General features: G+C 39.3%; 1 protein-coding gene across 1 annotated transcript in view; it reads right to left on the bottom strand.

Moving 5' to 3' along the window:
* SOHLH2 (spermatogenesis and oogenesis specific basic helix-loop-helix 2) overlaps window positions 1–17,975 on the bottom strand; it is a 93,679-nt gene that overhangs the window by 11,294 nt on the left and 64,410 nt on the right. The window contains 5 exon segments of the mRNA XM_061133742.1: window positions 101–211; window positions 1,897–1,996; window positions 5,819–5,923; window positions 6,006–6,067; window positions 15,215–15,429. Of these exon segments, the coding sequence (XP_060989725.1) occupies window positions 101–211; window positions 1,897–1,996; window positions 5,819–5,923; window positions 6,006–6,067; window positions 15,215–15,429 (593 nt within the window).

Here is a 17,975-nt window from a genome sequence, read left to right as displayed (position 1 = left end):
TTTAACAATGCTATAAAAAACTATGAAATTCATGAAAGTAATTTCTTCCTACAAAGGAATAATGCTAAACAAAGAGGGGGGGTGCTGTATCAAAATTTACCTTCTCAGCTTTTCCTTGCTTGAATGAAGAAGAGAAATCTTTTTTCTTTTCTCAAAATTTGACAATGGAGCCTTTAAATCAAGTCCAATGTCATTTCTTAGAGATTCAGAGCTAGAAACAAGAAAAAAATTGTACCATATATTTAAAAGGAAAATTATGAGGCAATTGTAAAATATTCATCAATACACTAGTCAAAGGATGCTTCTCTAAATCCCTAGCTTTATACAATGGTGCAGTAATTATCAAAGCATTTTACCTCATGTAACTGGTACAGAATATTTTATTTCAGAAGAATTTATTATCAAGATTATCATAAATTCAATCCAAAATTCTGAGATACTGATAAATAACAGACACAAACAGTACTAAAATATTCTAACCTCACTGATTATAAGTATTCCAAATTACATGACTGTATTAAAGGTGCGTTACAGGAAAACAGTACAGAGGAGGAGAAGGCCAAGATACACTATTCCAGCTTGATCAGCAACTGGTGCAGTTTCCCTCCATGTAAAAATGCGTCATTTAATGGATATTTTCTGGCTCTACTATTTTTCTAGATTGCTTTTAATTGATTTAAAAATATATTTCCCTAAGAAACTTACAAATTAACATTATCTTCTTCATTTGAAGATAAATAAATTACTTTCAAATGACTTCATTTGAAAATTTACTTTTATTTATACTAGTAAGATAGTGAGGAAAAACAAAGATACAAGATGAGGAGAGCTCAAAAAGCAGTTTTAAGTAACACAAGAAAATCACAAAGCCTTCCAAAACCCTTCCCAACCTCAACTCCCAGAAAAAAGTTTAACACAGAAAATTTCTTTGAGGTTAAAATCTTAAGATAAAGAAAGCTGTTGTTAACTCTGCACTATTGAAGTGAATGCATCCCTGGTTTAACCACACTTACTGGGTGCCAAGTCTCCTCCTTGTACAAAATAGTAGATGGTCACATTCTACAAATTCTGGAAGTGACTCAAAATTCTTACTGCCATCACCCAAATCCTCAGCACTTCTGTCCATTCTTTATAGTCAAATGCTCTATTTAAAAATCGCCTTGGAAATCAGCTTCAAGTGAAACAAATTAACGAATATAGAATTTTTACAAGCACTCAATGTTAGAACTAAAAGGGTTTAAATGGCCCTCAGGTTCAATGGCCTATCCTCTGCAGGTTTGAAGGCTACTTTTAATATCCCAGAGGGACACAGACAGAGACACTGTCTTTAAAGGCTCATTTTCAATAAACAGGGGGATAGTTCAGGAAAGACATTGGGGAAAAGCTTAGCGGCAGATGGATAACAGCTCAGGATTCCATTGTTTTCAAAGTCTGAACATCACTGCTTTTATTTAACCCAGTCTCTACTTGAAGGTGTCCAGTGATGGGAGTGGGTAGTCTATCCCTTCTCCCGTGGATCTTCCTGACCCAGGATCTCCTGCATTGCAGGCAGATTCTTTACTAACTGAGCTATCAGGGAACCTGATGGGTAACTTACTACCTGACAATTCAACCTGCTCCCCTGTGGCTGTGGAGTGCTTCCTTATACTGAGATGGATACTTCTTTAATATGCACCCTCAGTGGCAGCTTAGGATTCTGAAATACAGAACAAGCTGTATCCTTCTTCCACAAAACAGATACTTTCTTTTGCATCACCCCCAGCACTGGAGCTGCTGTTCCACAATCAATAAGTCCTCCAGAAATGTTTTTTAATGAAATATACACAGTAAAAATTGCTGTTAACATACACAGTAAAAATTGCTATTAGGAAAAAGTTAAGGAAAAAAAAAACTAACCAAGCAAATACATCAGTAGAAAAATATCCCAGGTGTTCACTGTAGGACTTCGGCAGAGGCAACTCAGGTTCTTCAGGCTTCACAGAAATTTCATTCTTAACTGCAAGTTTTAAAAAAGGAACCATTTTAGTTATAAAATCACTGGTGAGGATGATGTCAATCACACATGCAAGCTCTAATCAAAAACAGTTGTTGTGTTTCACTCAATAGATTTTACAAAGCAGTGCTTTTAAAATAAAAAAGTAATTTATAGATTTCAGCCTGTGAAGCATGGAACAACTCATGTAAGAAAGCAAAATTACAACACTACATACAATTTACTCCACAGCAGCCTCCTTTAACCAGATTCTACTAATTAGTGATAGGTGTGCTTAAAATGCATTCAACTGAGCTTACTTATTATTTACAGGTAAATGTCAGAGGCAGAAAATGCATATGAGTCTTCAGTAAGTGGGTGCATTGTCAAAGCATCTGACGGTTGTGCTGTTTTTTGGTTTGGGGGTTGTTCTTTTTTTGCTGTTTTGCGGCTGCCCATCCTCAGAGCAGAGCTGAGATGACTGGTGAGATGTGGTTATGACCAACAGGAATGTGCTAGACAAGTGGAGACGAGCAGCTGTTCTATTTCCAATGAGAACCAAAACTAGAAGAGATTACAGAAGGCCCTTGGTCCAGAAGGGTTACCATTTCTCTCCCAGGAAGAACTCTGACACTTGCAGTCTGGGAGCCATTAGAATGCTACGAAACAGACTCACTCATCTTCCCTCCATAATGAAGAACATTTAAAAAAAATGAGAGGTGTACTGAATCTTGTGTCATCTGGGGTTTGAGCTTATCCATCAAGATCCCTAAAGTGTCTTTCAGGTCCATTTGAAGAAAAATACCTTAATTTAAACAGATTCCTGCTTGTAACCCAGACTTTGAAAAACCATAAATAGTCACTGATCAACAATGATTCCAGTAGAATTTAATTTCAGAAATTGGAGTCTGCCCTTTTACAAGCCATATTAAAACTAATTTAATTATCTTAAGTGTTTAGATGCTGGCAATACACATAATACAGTATAGGTGAGGAATTTAGAAATGTAAGGTCTCACTGAAGCACTGACACCAATTATCTGTATATAAAAATCTAAACCCTCCCCCCCAAAAAAGTAACACACAATAAAAATCTAAAACAGAAAGGATAATCACTCTATTAACTTAAAGAAGTAAAATAATTTATACACAAGTGTTCACCAAAGCACAAGACTCAAGGTTAATGGTGCTGGCTTTTACATAATCACACAATGACAAAGCATGAATAAGTCCATTTAAATGACTAAGGAATGATGGTAGCAGCTACTAAAACAAATGACAAACCAAAAAAACACCCTGTGCTTAACTACAACACTGCATTTGTCTTTATGCAACACATTTTAAACCTTTGAAGACAAACTTTCTCCACAGGTAGAGTACATATGGTTCCCTTTATTTTATTCACACTTGTTTTCTTCAGTTCTGTTTAGTTCAGTCATGTCTGACTCTTTGCGATCCCATGGACTGCAGCACGCCAGGCTTCCCTGTCCATCACCAACTCCCAGACGTTGCTCAAACTCATGTCCATTGAGTCAGTGATGTCATCCAACCATTTCATCCTCTATCATTCCCTTCTCCTCCTGCCTTTAATCTTTCCCAGCATCAGGGTCTTTCCTAGTGAGTCAGTTCTTCACATCAGGTGGCCAAAGTACTGGAGCTTCAGCATCAGTCCTTCCAATGAATACTCAGGACTGATTCCCTTTAGGATTGACTAGTTGGATCTCCTTGCAGTCCAAGGGACTCTCACGAGTCTTCTCCAACACCACAGTTCAAAAGCATCAATTCTTTGGCACTGAGCCTTCTTTATAGTCTAACTCTTACATCCATACATGACTACTGGAAAAACCATAGCTTTGACCAGATGGACCTTTGTTGGCACAGTAATGTCTCTGCTTTTCAATATGCTATCTAGGGTTGGTCACAGCTTTTCTTCCAAGGAGCAGGTGTCTTTTAATTTCATGGCTGGCGTCACCATCTGCAGTGATTTTGGAGCCTTCAAAAAGAAAGTCTCTGTTTCTATTGTTTCCCTACCTATCTGCCATAAAGTGATGGGACCAGATGCCATGGTCTTCGTTTTTTGAATGTTGACTTTTAAAATAAACTTTTTCACTCTCCTCTTTCACTTTCATCAAGAGGCTCTTCAGTTCTTCTTCACTTTCTGCCATAAGGGTGGTATCATCTGCATATCTAAGGTTATTGATATTTCTCCCGGCAATCCTGATTCCAGCTTGTGCTTCATCCAGCCTGGTATCTTGCATGATGTACTCTGCATAGAGTTAAATGAGCAGGGTGACAATATACAGCCTTGATGTACTCCTTTCCCAACTTGGAACCAGTCTGTTGTTCCATGTCCGGTTCTAATGTTGCTTCTTGACGTGCTTACAGGTTTTTCAGGAGGCAGGTAAGGTGGTCTGGTATTCCCATCTCTTTCAGAATTTTCCATAGTTTGTGTGATCCACACAGTCAAAGGTTTTGGTGTAGTCAATGAAGCCGAAGTAGATGTTTTTCTGGAATTGTCTTGCTTTTTCCATGGTCCAACAGATGCTGGCAATTTGATCTCTGGTTCCTCTGCCCTTGCTAAATCCAGCTTGAACATCTGGAAGTTCTCGGTTCACATACTATTGAAGCCTTGCTTGGAGAATTTTGAGCAGTACTTTACTAGCGCGTGAGATGAGTGCAATTGTGTGGTAGTTCAAGCACTCTTTGGCATTGTTTTTCTTTGGGACTGGAATGAAAACTGACCTTTTCCAGTCCTGTGGCCACTGCTGAGTTTTCCACATTTGCTGGCATGTTGAGTGCAGCACTTTCACAGCATCATCTTTTAGGATTTGATATAGCTCAGCTGGAATTCCATCACCTCCACTAGCTTTGTTCTTAGTGATGCTTCCTAAGGCCCACTTGACTTTGCACTCCAGGATGTCTGACTCTAGGTGAGCAATCACACCATTGTGGTTATCTGGGTCATGAAGGTCTTTTTTGTATAGTTTTCTGTGTATTCTTACCATTTCTTCTTAATACATTCTACTTCTGTTAGGTCCACACCATTTCTGTCCTTTATTGAGCCCATCTTTGCATGAAATGTTCCCTTGGTATCTCTAATTTTCTTGAAGAGATCTCTAGCCTTTCCCATTCTATTGTTTTCCTCTATTTCTTCACATTGATCACTTAGGAAGGCTTTCTTATCTCTCCTTGCTATTCTTTGGAACTCTGCATTCAGATGGGTGTATCTTTTCTTTTCTCCTTTGCCTTTCACTTCCCTTCTTTTTCCAGCTATTTGTAAGGCCTCCTCAGGAAACCATTTTGCCTTTTTGCATTTCTTTTTCTTGGGGATGGTCTTGATCCCTGCCTCCTGTACAATGTTACCAACCTCCATCCATAGTTCTTCAGGCACTCTGTCTATCAGATCTAATCCCTTGAATCTATTTCTCACTTCCACTGTAAAATCGTAAGGGATTTGATTTGGGTCATACCTGAATGGTCTAGTTGTTTTCCCTACTTTCTTCAATTTAAGTCTGAACTTTGCAATAAGAGTACACGAACTGAGCCACACTCAGCTCGTAGTCTTATTTTTGCTGACTATATACAGCGTCTTCATCTTCAGCTGCAAAGGATATAATCAGTCTGATTTTGCTATTTACCATCTGTGATGCCCATGTGTAGTGTTGCCTCTTGCGTGTTGTTTTCTTCAGACTATGATAAACAAGGACTATATGTCCTTATAATATAGAGAATGCAGTTAGTCCTCAACATATAAAAGGCATCAGTGGAAAGCCAAATGTATAAATACAGTTCTCATAGAATTTTAATTAGAATTTTTCAAACCTTTGGAAAATTGTTTTCCACTCACCAGTATGTGAGAAACATGTTTTCCAGTATTTCAGCACAACACTCATTTTTTCCATTGTTAGTGGTTCGGTTAAAGCAATATCAGCTCCATGTCCTGAAACACAACCTAAGAATCTTTGTATTAAATATTGACCTTACGATTTCTACTTGGAGGAAAAAAACAAATAATATACCCAACAGGCACATACCTTTAAAATTCTCAGGGATTATAAAAACAAACAGCAAATGTGTATTTTTTTTCTTACCAAATCTGAAAGGGAAAAAAGAAGCTTAAAATGAAGCAAAGTCATCATTAAAAAAATTGGGATTCATACATTTAGCTTATTAGGAAGTAACTACACCAGGGTGATTTTCTTTATTTCATTAGAATTTAAAACGGTGATGTTAATATGGAAATTTACTGACAGCAGCGTCTTTAATCAGTGAGGGAAAAGACTGCTGTTGTTCAGCTGCAAGGTCATGTCTGACTCTGCTACCCTGTGGGCTGTAGCCCGCCAGGCTCCTCCATCCATGGGATCTTCCAGGCAAGAATACTGGAGTGGGCTGCCATTTTCTTCTCCAGGGGATCTCTCTGACCCAGGGATCAAACCCGAGTCTCCTGCATTTCCTGTACTGCAGGTGGATTCTTACCTCTGAGCCACCAGGGAAGCTCTAGGGATAAGAAGGATTTTTTTCTTTTTTTCAATTTACAAGAGAAGATGTTGCATTTTGATTTCACGCCATTGCACAAAGAGGGTTCTGCAGTGTGTGGCTGAGGTGGACAGTACAGTTACAGATTATTTGAAAAATACAAGGAAAGGGGATATTCTGAAACTCATGCTTGCTCTGTTGAAAGTTTTATATATAATAGATGCTTTAGCTTCTCTGTTTCCTTTTAATGGGCAAGAAAATCCAAATTCTGAATCATTAGTCAAAACCCTGGCTTCTCTGAGCAGGAGTTCACTCTGTTAATAAGAACAGTCTTTTTACAGTTCATTTCTATAGCAACCACTAATGCCAGCTGTTTAAAACTGGGCAAGGGGTAAGTGAGAAAGAGGTGATTTTTTTAAAATAAACCTTTAACTTTAAAATAATTTTACAGTTACAGAAAAAATATGAAAACAGTAGATTTTCCATATACCCCAAACCCAATTTCCTATACTGCAGACACCTTACATTAGTTTAGCAAATTTCTTACAATTAATGAGCCAACATCAGTACATTATTATTAATTTAAGCTCATTCTTTATTCCAATTTCCTTAGTTTTTCCTAATGTACTTTTTTTCCTATGCCAGGATTCTATCCAGGATCCTACATTACATTTAGTGATTAGGCTCCCTTAGGCTATTCTGCACTGTGACAGTTTTGCTGACTTTTGTTTTTGATGATCTGGATATTTTTGAGAATACGGCTCAGGTATTTGAAAATATGGCTCATGTATCAGGTAGAATATAAGATGGACTACTTTTATTCTCACTTAAAAAAAAAATAAGCCAAAACCTTATCCAGATTCTTGATCTAACTACAAGTTTACACGACATTTAAAAAAAAGAGGATTATTTTTTAAGATGCTATGGGGATGAAATTGGAATGTGGGAAATTTATAAGACAAATGGCCCCTTTATAAAACACATAAAGAAAAGATAAAAAGAAAAAAATCAAAAGGAAAGGAAAATTGAATCTTCATTTGTATAAAACTCACAGTTTAAAAAAGAAATCATAAGATAAACAAGAGAAATTTGAACATCAACTGGATTTTTGACAATACTAAGGAATTGTTATTAATTTTTTAGGTGTCATTATTGGTATTGCTTTTTAAAGATTCCTTATCTTAGATAGGTACTTATTCAAGTTCTCATGGATAAAAGGAAATGATGTCTTAGATTTGCTTTAAAATAATCCACCTTGCCTTTAAAATAACCTACCAGTGAGCAGGAATGGGAGGCTGGAGAAGGAGGTGTGGGAGAGGGTAGGTATGAAACAAGATTGGCTGTATATTGATAACTATTAATATTATGGGCACTTGGAAGTTCATTGTACTTTTCTCTCTAATACACTTGAAGATTTCCAACATGATTTTTTTTTTTTTATTGTGGCATTATTGTTAACTATACTTAGGAATTCAGTAAGGTGGAATTCTGATAGTTTGGTGGACACTGAGCATTGACATTAGCTAAAAGAAAATGATTTTCCATGGAGAAGAATACTGGAACCTGACTTTAAAGAGAACAGCTAAAACTGCTGAAGACAAACTATTCTTAAATATGTAAAGCATCATTTATTAGTATATGGTCATATATTTGGTTATTATTTATTCCTTAAAACAAGACCTGGAAGAATCCCCACTGAACAGTATTTGGTCATCTTATATCTGCATTTGAAAGTAAATATACTCTATTCTACACTCCAAATTACATTACACACAGTATAGAGATCTGAGCCATACATACTGAGAACCTACTGTGTGCCAGATTCTGTGCTGGCTCTGGGGGATACCGGGAACAGACAGAAAGACCAGTCCCTGTCCTCGTGGAGTCAACACGTTTTTGGAGAGGACAGACACTGAGCAAATGCCTGTAGTTGAGTAATTCAGTGGCAACTCTGCGCCTAGTGCTGCAAAGGAAAGCCGTGGGGTCTGAGGGGAGCATGGCCTGGGGCACCAACCTGCTCTGCAGCTTCAGGCAGAGGTACCCCAGCTGGCTAGGAGGAGCCACAGGACAGGCAGGGGCTGTGGGAGGGTGGGAAGCAGACAAGCAGCAAAGTGCATTCTGGACAGGGAACAGCAGATGTACAGGCCTGGGAGTGCAACGAGCAGGTGAATTCCAGAAAGTAAAAGAAGCCCAGGATGGCTCTAGTACAGAGTTTCTGAAGGACAGACACTTAAGACAAGACTAGACAGGGAGGCAGGGCTGGAGTCTGATTACAGTATGCCTTTTAGGCCAAGTAAAAGATGCAGTATTTCATTAAAATGAGCAATAAATAAATACAATAAGATGGACAATGGAAACTGTTAAGCTTGGGAGTAACACGATTCTCTGCATTTTGGGGAGACCACTCTGCCTACAACAGGGTGAACTGACAGAAGGTGGCAGAGAATACATTTGAGACACCACAGTGTAAGCTATCCAGGCAAGAGCTGACAGAGAAAAAACTACTGAGGCATACTAAGAACTTTCTTTAAATGATTCACGATATTTACTAAGTCAATTATGTCAAACAAGCAGGATATTGCTAAAATGTGACAATCACTCAACTGAGGTGCATTCAGGGTTGATTCCTTGCTATGAATTCTGAAAGAGAATGTGGACTGAAAGAGACAAGAGGAAAGAAAGGAAAGAAGAGAGGAAACCTCATATGCTTTCTATGAGGCAATGAGAAGCTGAGGAAGTTGTTCTACCGTCAAAATACGCAAGAGTGGGAGGGAGGGTAGAATTTGACCACAGACTGACGTGACAGTAAGAAAGGCCCATTAGCACATGGGCGGCGGGGGTGTGGCGTGGATGGTGGGGGTAGTCCGCCATAATGTAAGCTTTTCATATCTATTTTGTAAGTGATGAAAAAGTGTAGAGTATACCAGGGGTATGGATAACAGGATGAGATGGGAGGCACAAATGGACTGAACAGATAGAAACTGAGTGGGTAGTTTAGTCCAACTTTTGAAATAAAAAATACTTTCATAAAAAAATTAATGAAAAAATACATCACTGTAAGTTAAAATATTCTAGAATTAGAGAAGTTTTAAAAAACAGATTCTCTTCTTTTAGAAATAATCCTGTTTCTACTTTTCAATTGATTTTACTGACCAGAAAACAGGTTAGATTTGGATATATGGATTTTTATACCCTGATGAATTTCAAGCTTTACAGAGCTGGAATTCCTGGATTTTTGTCAAGAGAACAGAATCAATTACCAGCCCAAACACTTCCCCTGCCGGTGGAGCCCTAATTGTACAGGAACCCCAGCAATCAATAGAGGTCCCAGAATCCAACACTCTGGTCCACAGATCAGCTTCTCAATCACATTCTGTACAAATCAATAAGTTGAAAGAGTTTCTAGTTTCCAGGGTCACCAAAAAAGGTCCTCTTTCCACTAAATCAATGTTCCTTAAAGCAAAACTAAGCAACACCAAAATACAACAAAAATCTCCTTCCTCCACCCCAACTGATACCACTTCTTTCACTTATCAAAGCCAAATTGCAGGTTCTGAGACCTTATGAACACCTTCTCAGTTGAGGTCTCCTGAGATTTTAAAAATCTGCAGCTTGCTGGGGTATAATTTATTTTCCCTCATGTTTCACCACGGAGAAGGCAATGGCAACCCACTCCCCATACTCTTGCCTGGAGAATCCCATGGGGGACGGAGGAGCCTGGTAGGCTGCAGTCCATGGGGTTGCAAAGAGTCGGACAGGACTGAGCGACTTCACTTTCACTTTTCACTTTCATGCACTGGAGAAGGAAATGGCAACCCACTCCAGTATGCTTGCCTGGAGAATCCCAGGGACGGAGGAGCCTGGTGGGCTGCCGTCTATGGGGTCGCACAGAGTCAGACACGACTGATGCGACTCAGCAGCAGCAGCAGCAGCATGTTTCACCATATACACTGCTTAAATGACATGACGGTTCCTCCATACATGAGACTGGGTATTGATGTTCTAGGGTCCACACCTACACGTCCATCTCCAGCACCCTCTGGAACTGGAGGCTGCTATAAGCTCACACTGCAGCAGTGCCCACCCCCAGCCTGGTCCCCATCCCCAAGTCCAGTCCCTGGTAGCTGGAACAAAAAAATAAAAAGATCATACAAAGGTGTTTTGAGCCGCGTTGTACACTCTGATGATCAAAGAACCTCAGAAAAACCTAGCTGGCTTCTGAAATCTGTCATCTAATAGGAGAACCAAAAGGTTCTTATAAGTCCATATGAAGCCAGGGGACATTTTAAAATGCACTTCCTTTATAGCACAAGGATTTCAAAAGACAAAAGCCAGTGTCATTTTTGAGGAGCAGCCTTCCTGAGTACTGTTTCCATTATGCTGCCTGTGGGCCCAATGCAATCAAATTAACCTGGTGTAGTCTAGTTTGGTCTTTGTAACAAGTAATATCCTTTATTAATTAATTAAAACAACAACCATTTTCAGAGAGAAAATTGAGAGTTTTTCTATAAATATGAAAACTGTGAGTTTACTTGCTACTAATAGGGCTCCTGCAATAAAATGCAATGATTTCTTCCAGTCAATATGAAGGCTGGTGTGCCCTGCTCACAGTGTGCTTTTTGTCAGAAGAATTTCTGCTGCAACCCTAAGTCAAGTTCACCAGATGATGTGATGCTAGAAACAATAAACATCTAGAATGTTCCTCAGTTCTTATTTATAGAATAAAGCTTTTAGAAAAACTACTTAGGTGTTTTGCTGTTATAGTGTTTACTGTCAAGAATTCAGGTCATGCAGATTGGCTAATCGGATTTTCTGAGCAGCACTGTCAAGTCAAGGATGTCCTGGAATTTGGGGACATAACAGGACGACCTGAAAGGCCCCTGTGGCTCATGAGATTGGGTTTCCTTAATGAAGTAATAAGTTAACTGATCAGACAACTGGATCTACATGGGAAAAAGTGAAATCAGAATCAAACTTGATTTGCTGACTGAGCAGATGGAAGCACATTTTGTGTTCCCTCCCTGTCGCTGTACTGCCCTGAGCTCATGAGAATCACAGACTTTGAAGGACCTCAGAGAAAGTTCGTGGACTAGAAAATCACAATGCCAAACAGGATGCAAACACAGTGGATGAATCTGCAACATACTCTGATGTTCTGTACTGGTCTTTGTAAGATAGAGTGTCTGGATGCATCTGAATTACCAAGTGTCTGCCTTTTGAATTTGGCTCAGTTTTGAGAACTGAGCTGTACCAAGGGTCAAACACTCCTGAAATTCTGGAACCAAGAATATGAATCTTGAGATCATCTTAAAATACTTTACCACTGCGTGGTAGTTCATCTGGCTCATTAAGAATATATTCATGAAATGACATCAAAATCAAAAAGAGTGAAAAAGTTGACTTAAAACTCAGCATTCAGAAAACTAATATTGTGGCATCCAGTCCCATCACTTCATGGCAAACAGATGGGAAAACAATGCAAACAGTGACAGACTTTATTACTGGGGGGCTCCAAAATCACTGCAGATGGTGACTGTAGCCATGAAAGTAAAAGACGCTTGTTCCTTGGAAGAAAAGCTATGACCAACCTAGACAGAATATTAAAAAGCAGAGACATTACTTTGCCAACAAAGGTCCGTCTAGTTAAAGCTATGCTTTTTCCAGTAGTAATGTATGGATGTGAGAGTTGAACTATAAAGAAAGCTGAGCAGAAGAATTGATGCTTTTGAACTGTGGTGTTTGAGAAGACTCTTGAGAATCCCTTGGACTGCAAGGAGATCCAACCAGTCCATCCTAAAGGAGATCAGTCCTGAATATTCACTGGAAGGACTGATGCTGAAGCTGACGCTCTCGTACTTTGGCCACCTGATGTGAAGAGCTGACTCATTGGAAAAGACCCTGATGCTGGGAAAGACTGAAGGCAGGAGGAGAAGGGGATGGCAAAGGATGAGATGATTGGATGGCATCACCGACTTAATGAACATGAGTTTGAGCAAGCTCCAGGAGCTGGTGATGGATCCAGGGGCCTGGTGTATTGCAGTCCATGGGGTTGCAAAGAGTAAGACATGACTGACTGAACTGAACTCAACTAGGAATGTCAACCTATAATTGAGACGTGCCATCATTCTTGAGGATGTCAGGGTATAAAGTACTATTATTTTTATGAATATTTAAAACTGTTTCATGATTAGTCCCAGGCCAAAACCATAGTTCTTCTGCAAGAGTAAATTTTAAAATCTTTTTAATGAGCTTGCTTGCATTTTATCCTAAAAGAAGTTTATATCGCTAACAGAGTACATTCATTCTTATTTTCAATAGAAATTGATATGCATTATAGATATACATACATTTGTGATCATGTGCTCTGAAAATAAACATGGACCAGTTTCACTCTAGAGTAAGTTTTTTACTTACTGACAAAGGCACGTAAGTGCCCAAAGAGAGAAAAGTAAGGTAAATACTTCTATATTTTCCTGAACCTATCCAGATTTTGAGATATAACAGAACACCGACAAAGTTCTAAGGGGAAAAATCCAAAATACAGCATAAAAAAGCTAAGCTGAAACCCTTTATCTTGGCTTAGTCATTTAATGTTAGCCCAAAACTCGAGATAAAGTGTTCTAGGAAAGATAAAGATTTAATGCCTTATAAATGGGGCAAGGTGTTCATGAGACTCATTATCCTAAGAAAATGTATAGCCTCAAAATATAAACATGGTCCATAAGGGTATCAATAAGTCATAAAGTCATAACAGTTCTGAGGACAAGAGTGGGAATTTCAGAGACATTTCCAGCTGCTGAGGTCAGTATCAGGAAACACAAAGCTTCCACAAAGAAACCTTGGTCCCTTTTTCAAAGAGGAACACGAAAGTTAGGACTCATGGTCCTTCTGAGGTATGCTCACCCACCCATACCTAGAGCAAAGTATGGAATATCTAGTATTGGTCAATATCTAAACTGAATATTGAGAATAACATAATGAGACCAAAAAAAAAAAAAAAAGAGAGAGAGAGACCAAATTTAAGTGTACTCAACAAATTATCTATTTTTTTTTCCTTTTCAAACAAATGACTTTACAGCAAAATAACCGAACTGTCATATACATGTCTGTATAGTTAGCTCCTTTATTTGTCTTCTTCTCTCTGCTAACACATCTTAAGCTTTGCTATTCAGAGCAGAGAAAGAATCCACAGAGGGAAGGATCACACAGAGGCTCTCTCCTCTGTCCCTAAAGCTTTTAACAACTGTGACTAGACATAAAGCCTGTTCTTTAACATAACTTTAATCTTATCCGGTTCAAAATGTAGCCTCAATCATGCGCATACATGAGGCCTTTACCACATTTGGAGGAGCACGGCTAGACTCCGGCCCATGGAATGAAGCGAGATAAGCCACCCGGCTGGTCCACTGCTCTTCCAGAACGATATGTCTAGTTTAGAGTAAGTTTGGCATTTATGGGATCTCAGAGGTGTAGACAGCCAGATCATTACAGACATTTAGAAGAAAGAACGTGAAGGGAAGAATAAAGAATTCTAGTCTGAGCTGTGTGAACAGAAGCCATGTGGTCTCATGCAAGCCACTTCAGCCTCAGGTTTCTAATCTGCCGAGTAGGAATGATGAAGCCCTGCCCTCATAAAGCTGTTGTAAATTCTTTAAAATGCTATATAAGTGAGATATACTATGCACCTTCAATGAGAGATACTCTATGTTTAGGAGACTTTTTGAAAAGATGTATTAGCAAAATAGGCATATCTTCAGAAAGAAGATTGTACACAACATGTTTTGGAAGTGAAATCTCTTTGAGGTAATTTGCCTGGTTTGTTTAGTTCATATTCTGAGTAGAAAGCCAATGAAATTCATAAGACCAAAAGTTCCAAGAAACCCCAGGAGCAGGGTCTGTCTTCTGTCTTGTCTTTAACAAGTAACCAGTGGCTCTGGCTTTTTCCCAGTCCCATCTTTCTTTTCTCCTAATGTAATATTCTTGCTCCTTTTTATTCTGGGATTATAGTATTGCTCTGAACTTCCTTCTCTGGTCTAGAAAGACCTCTCCTATAATGATGAGAAGTCCTTAAACATATATCAATATTATTTGCAATTACACTTCATCCAGTCTTCTCACAGAAGGGAAACACATTCATTCTCACCTAACCCTATTTAAAAACATCCTAAATGACTCAAAATCGTATGTAATCAGGCAAGGAAGAACCTAACTCTTCACCTCTAGACCCCAGATCTCCAGAGTGAAGTGGGTCAAACAGAAGCAGAACGTCTATGGACCTGCTGGATGAAACAAGAGTAATAGAATCGGTATTGACTTGGACTCCGTGGATACAGAGAACTTCATGGCTCTTTCACATCAGGAAATTTCTTGAAAGAGACACCTTCAGCCCACAGCCATCATGACCCAAAGTGGTCACCTGTTTTAGTATCTGCTGTAACAATTAATGAACTCTGAAAAGATATGCCATGCTAATGATATCGTTATTAAAATGGAGTGCCTATCGAATTAAGGGAAGCATTATATACCAAATAAATTTCTACGACCAATTAATTCTTATATCCTCACCTATTACTTTTTAAGTTAAAATGACAATTCTTATAACAGTATACCAAACTGGCCATAAAAACAAAGACATATAGAGAGATTTTGCCCTTGAAAATATCTCTCACCTTAAAAATTAAAATAGAATAGTATCATCTTCTAAGGATTTTTATAGAAGCCAAGTTTGAATAAAAACTATTCTAAAGATATAGAGTCAAGATTTTACCTGATTAATTTGACCACTTCCAGCTCCTCGGCAGTTGGTGAAGAAGTCAGCTTCAGGAAAACCATGTCAAACGTGCAGTCATCCACAAGTGCTGCTGCCCTCTTCACATCACTAATGATGACGGTGACTTTTGCTATATTTGAAAATAATTTCTGTACAGTATCAGCCAGGTACTGAACTGTGACATCGCCCACTAATAAGAGGTCTATATTTGCCTGAAAGAAGAGGAAAAAAGCAGCTGCACAATTAACGTCTAGGCATAGAGAATAAGTCATCATGCATGGGGAAAATAAATAAAGGTAACAAAGAAAGAAGTCATCATGTATGAGAAAACAAATAAAGGTTACAAATAGCCAATGACTGACTATTCAGCTGGACTGAACGGCCAACTATAAGCATACATCAAGGGCATCATGTCCTTGGAACCTAGGTATTGAACAGATTTGAAAGTCATGCTATTTTAAAAAGTTTTGCTCACAAATACCATTCTACTGTGGTTGTCCTACAAGTCTCTTTCTCATCCTATTAACAATAGATAAGATTCTTTTGGTCCAGTTCTCCAACTGTCCACTCTACTGGTAAACCTGTTTATTAACGAGAGAAACCAACTGGTGCCTTTCCCACATGATTTATGTGTGTGTGTATTTGTGTATGTGTGTGTGTATGTGTACCCTACATCCAAGGAGCAGCGGCTGTGCGGGTGCAGGAAGGCCGAGAGGAGCTACTCCACATTCAAGGTCAGGAGGGGGGGCCGTGAGGACATACCCCTTATCCATGGTAAGAAGCAGCAGCTGTGCTTTGCTGGAGCAGCTGTGAAGAGATACCCCACGTCCAAGGGAAGAGAAACCCAAGTAAGAAGGTAGGTGTTGCGAGAGGGCATCAGAGGGCAGACACACTAAAACCATAATCACAGAAAACTAGCCAATCTCTTCACAGGACCACAGCCTTGTCTAACTCAGTGAAACTAAGCCATGCCGTGTGGGGCCGCCCAAGATGGCCGGGTCATGGTGGAGAGGTCTGACAGACTGTGGTCCACTGGAGAAGGGAATGGCAAACTACTTCTATATTCCTGCCCCATGAACCTGCCCCATGAATTCCAGTTGAGCTATTTCAAATCCTGAAAGATGATGCTGGGAAAGTGCTACACTCAACATGCCAGCAAATGTGGAAAACTCAGCAATGGCCACAGGACTGGAAAAGGTCAGTTTTCATTTCAATCCCAAAGAAAAACAATGCCAAAGAGTGCTTGAACTACCACACAATTGCACTCATCTCACGCGCTAGTAAAGTACTGCTCAAAATTCTCCAAGCCAGGCTTCAGCAATACGTGAATCGTGAACTTCCAGATGTTCAAACTGGTTTTAGAAAAGACAAAGGAACCAGAGATCAAATTGCCAACATCCACTGGATCATCGAGAAAGCAAGAGAGTTCCAGGAAAACATCTATTTCTGCTTTATTGACTATGCCAAAGCCTTTGACTGTGTGGATCACCACAAACTATGGAAAATTCTGAAAGAGATGGGAATACCAGACCATCTGGCCTGTCCCTTGAGGAATCTGTGTGCAGGTCAGGAAGCAACAGTTAGAACTGGACATGGAACAACAGACTGGTTCCAAATAGGAAAAGGAGTACGTCAAGGCTGTATATTGTCACCCTGCTTATTTAACTTATATACAGAGTACATCATGAGAAACACTGGGCTGGATGAAGCACAAGCTGGAATCAAGATTGCCGGGATAAATGTCAATAACCTCAGATATGCAGATGACACCACCCTTATGGCAGAAAGTGAAGGAGAACTAAAGAGCCTCTTGATGAAAGTGAAAGAGGAGAGTGAAAAAGTTGGCTTAAAGCTCAACATTCAGAAAACTAAGATCATGGCATCTGGTCCCATCACTTCATGGGAAATAGATGGGAAAACAGTGCAAACAGTGGCAGACTTTATTTTTTTGAGCTCCAAAATCACTGAAGATGGTGACTGCAGCCATGATATTAAAAGATGCTTACTCCTTGGAAGGAAAGTTATGACCAACCTAGACAGCATATTAAAAAGCAGAGACATTACTTTGCCAACAAAGGTCCATCTAGTCAAGGATATGGCTTTTCCAGTAGTCATGTATGGATGTGAGACTTGGACTGTGAAGAAAGCTGAGCGCCGAAAAATGGATGCTTTTGAACTGTGGTGTTGGAGAAGACTCTTGAGAGTCCCTTGGACTGCAAGGAGATCCAACCAGTCCATCCTAAAGGAGATCAGTCCTGGGTGTTCACTGGAAGGACTAATGTTGAAGCTGAAGTTCCAATGCTTTGCCCACCTCACGGGAAGCGTTCCTGATGCTGGGAGGGATTGGGGGCAGGAGGAGAAGGGGACGACAGAGGATGAGATGGCTGGATGGCATCACCGCTTGATGGACATGAGTTTGATCAACTCTGGGAGTTGGTGATGGACAGGGAGGCCTGGCGTGCTGCGATTCATGGGGTCAAAAAGAGTCGGACATGATTGAGCAACTGAACTGAACTGTATGGGTGTGTATATATATGAGTGTGTGTGTGCGCACATATATATATGTATATATACATATGTATATACATGTATATATGTACAAAATGTGCTTTTATTGAACAGAGTGATTACAATGTACAAGTTTCATATTTGAGAAAGAACTCTCCACAAAATTTTTACTTGAAGATGTTGAATGTCCTGAATGAAAGTATTTATTAGGTGCTTAGAAAATTTAAAGTTTGTTTCTCTTAATACTACT

The sequence above is a fragment of the Dama dama genome, chromosome 30, assembly GCF_033118175.1.
Source record: "Dama dama isolate Ldn47 chromosome 30, ASM3311817v1, whole genome shotgun sequence".
Taxonomy (NCBI): domain Eukaryota; kingdom Metazoa; phylum Chordata; class Mammalia; order Artiodactyla; family Cervidae; genus Dama; species Dama dama.
This window is presented reverse-complemented; position numbering and strand designations above follow the sequence as displayed.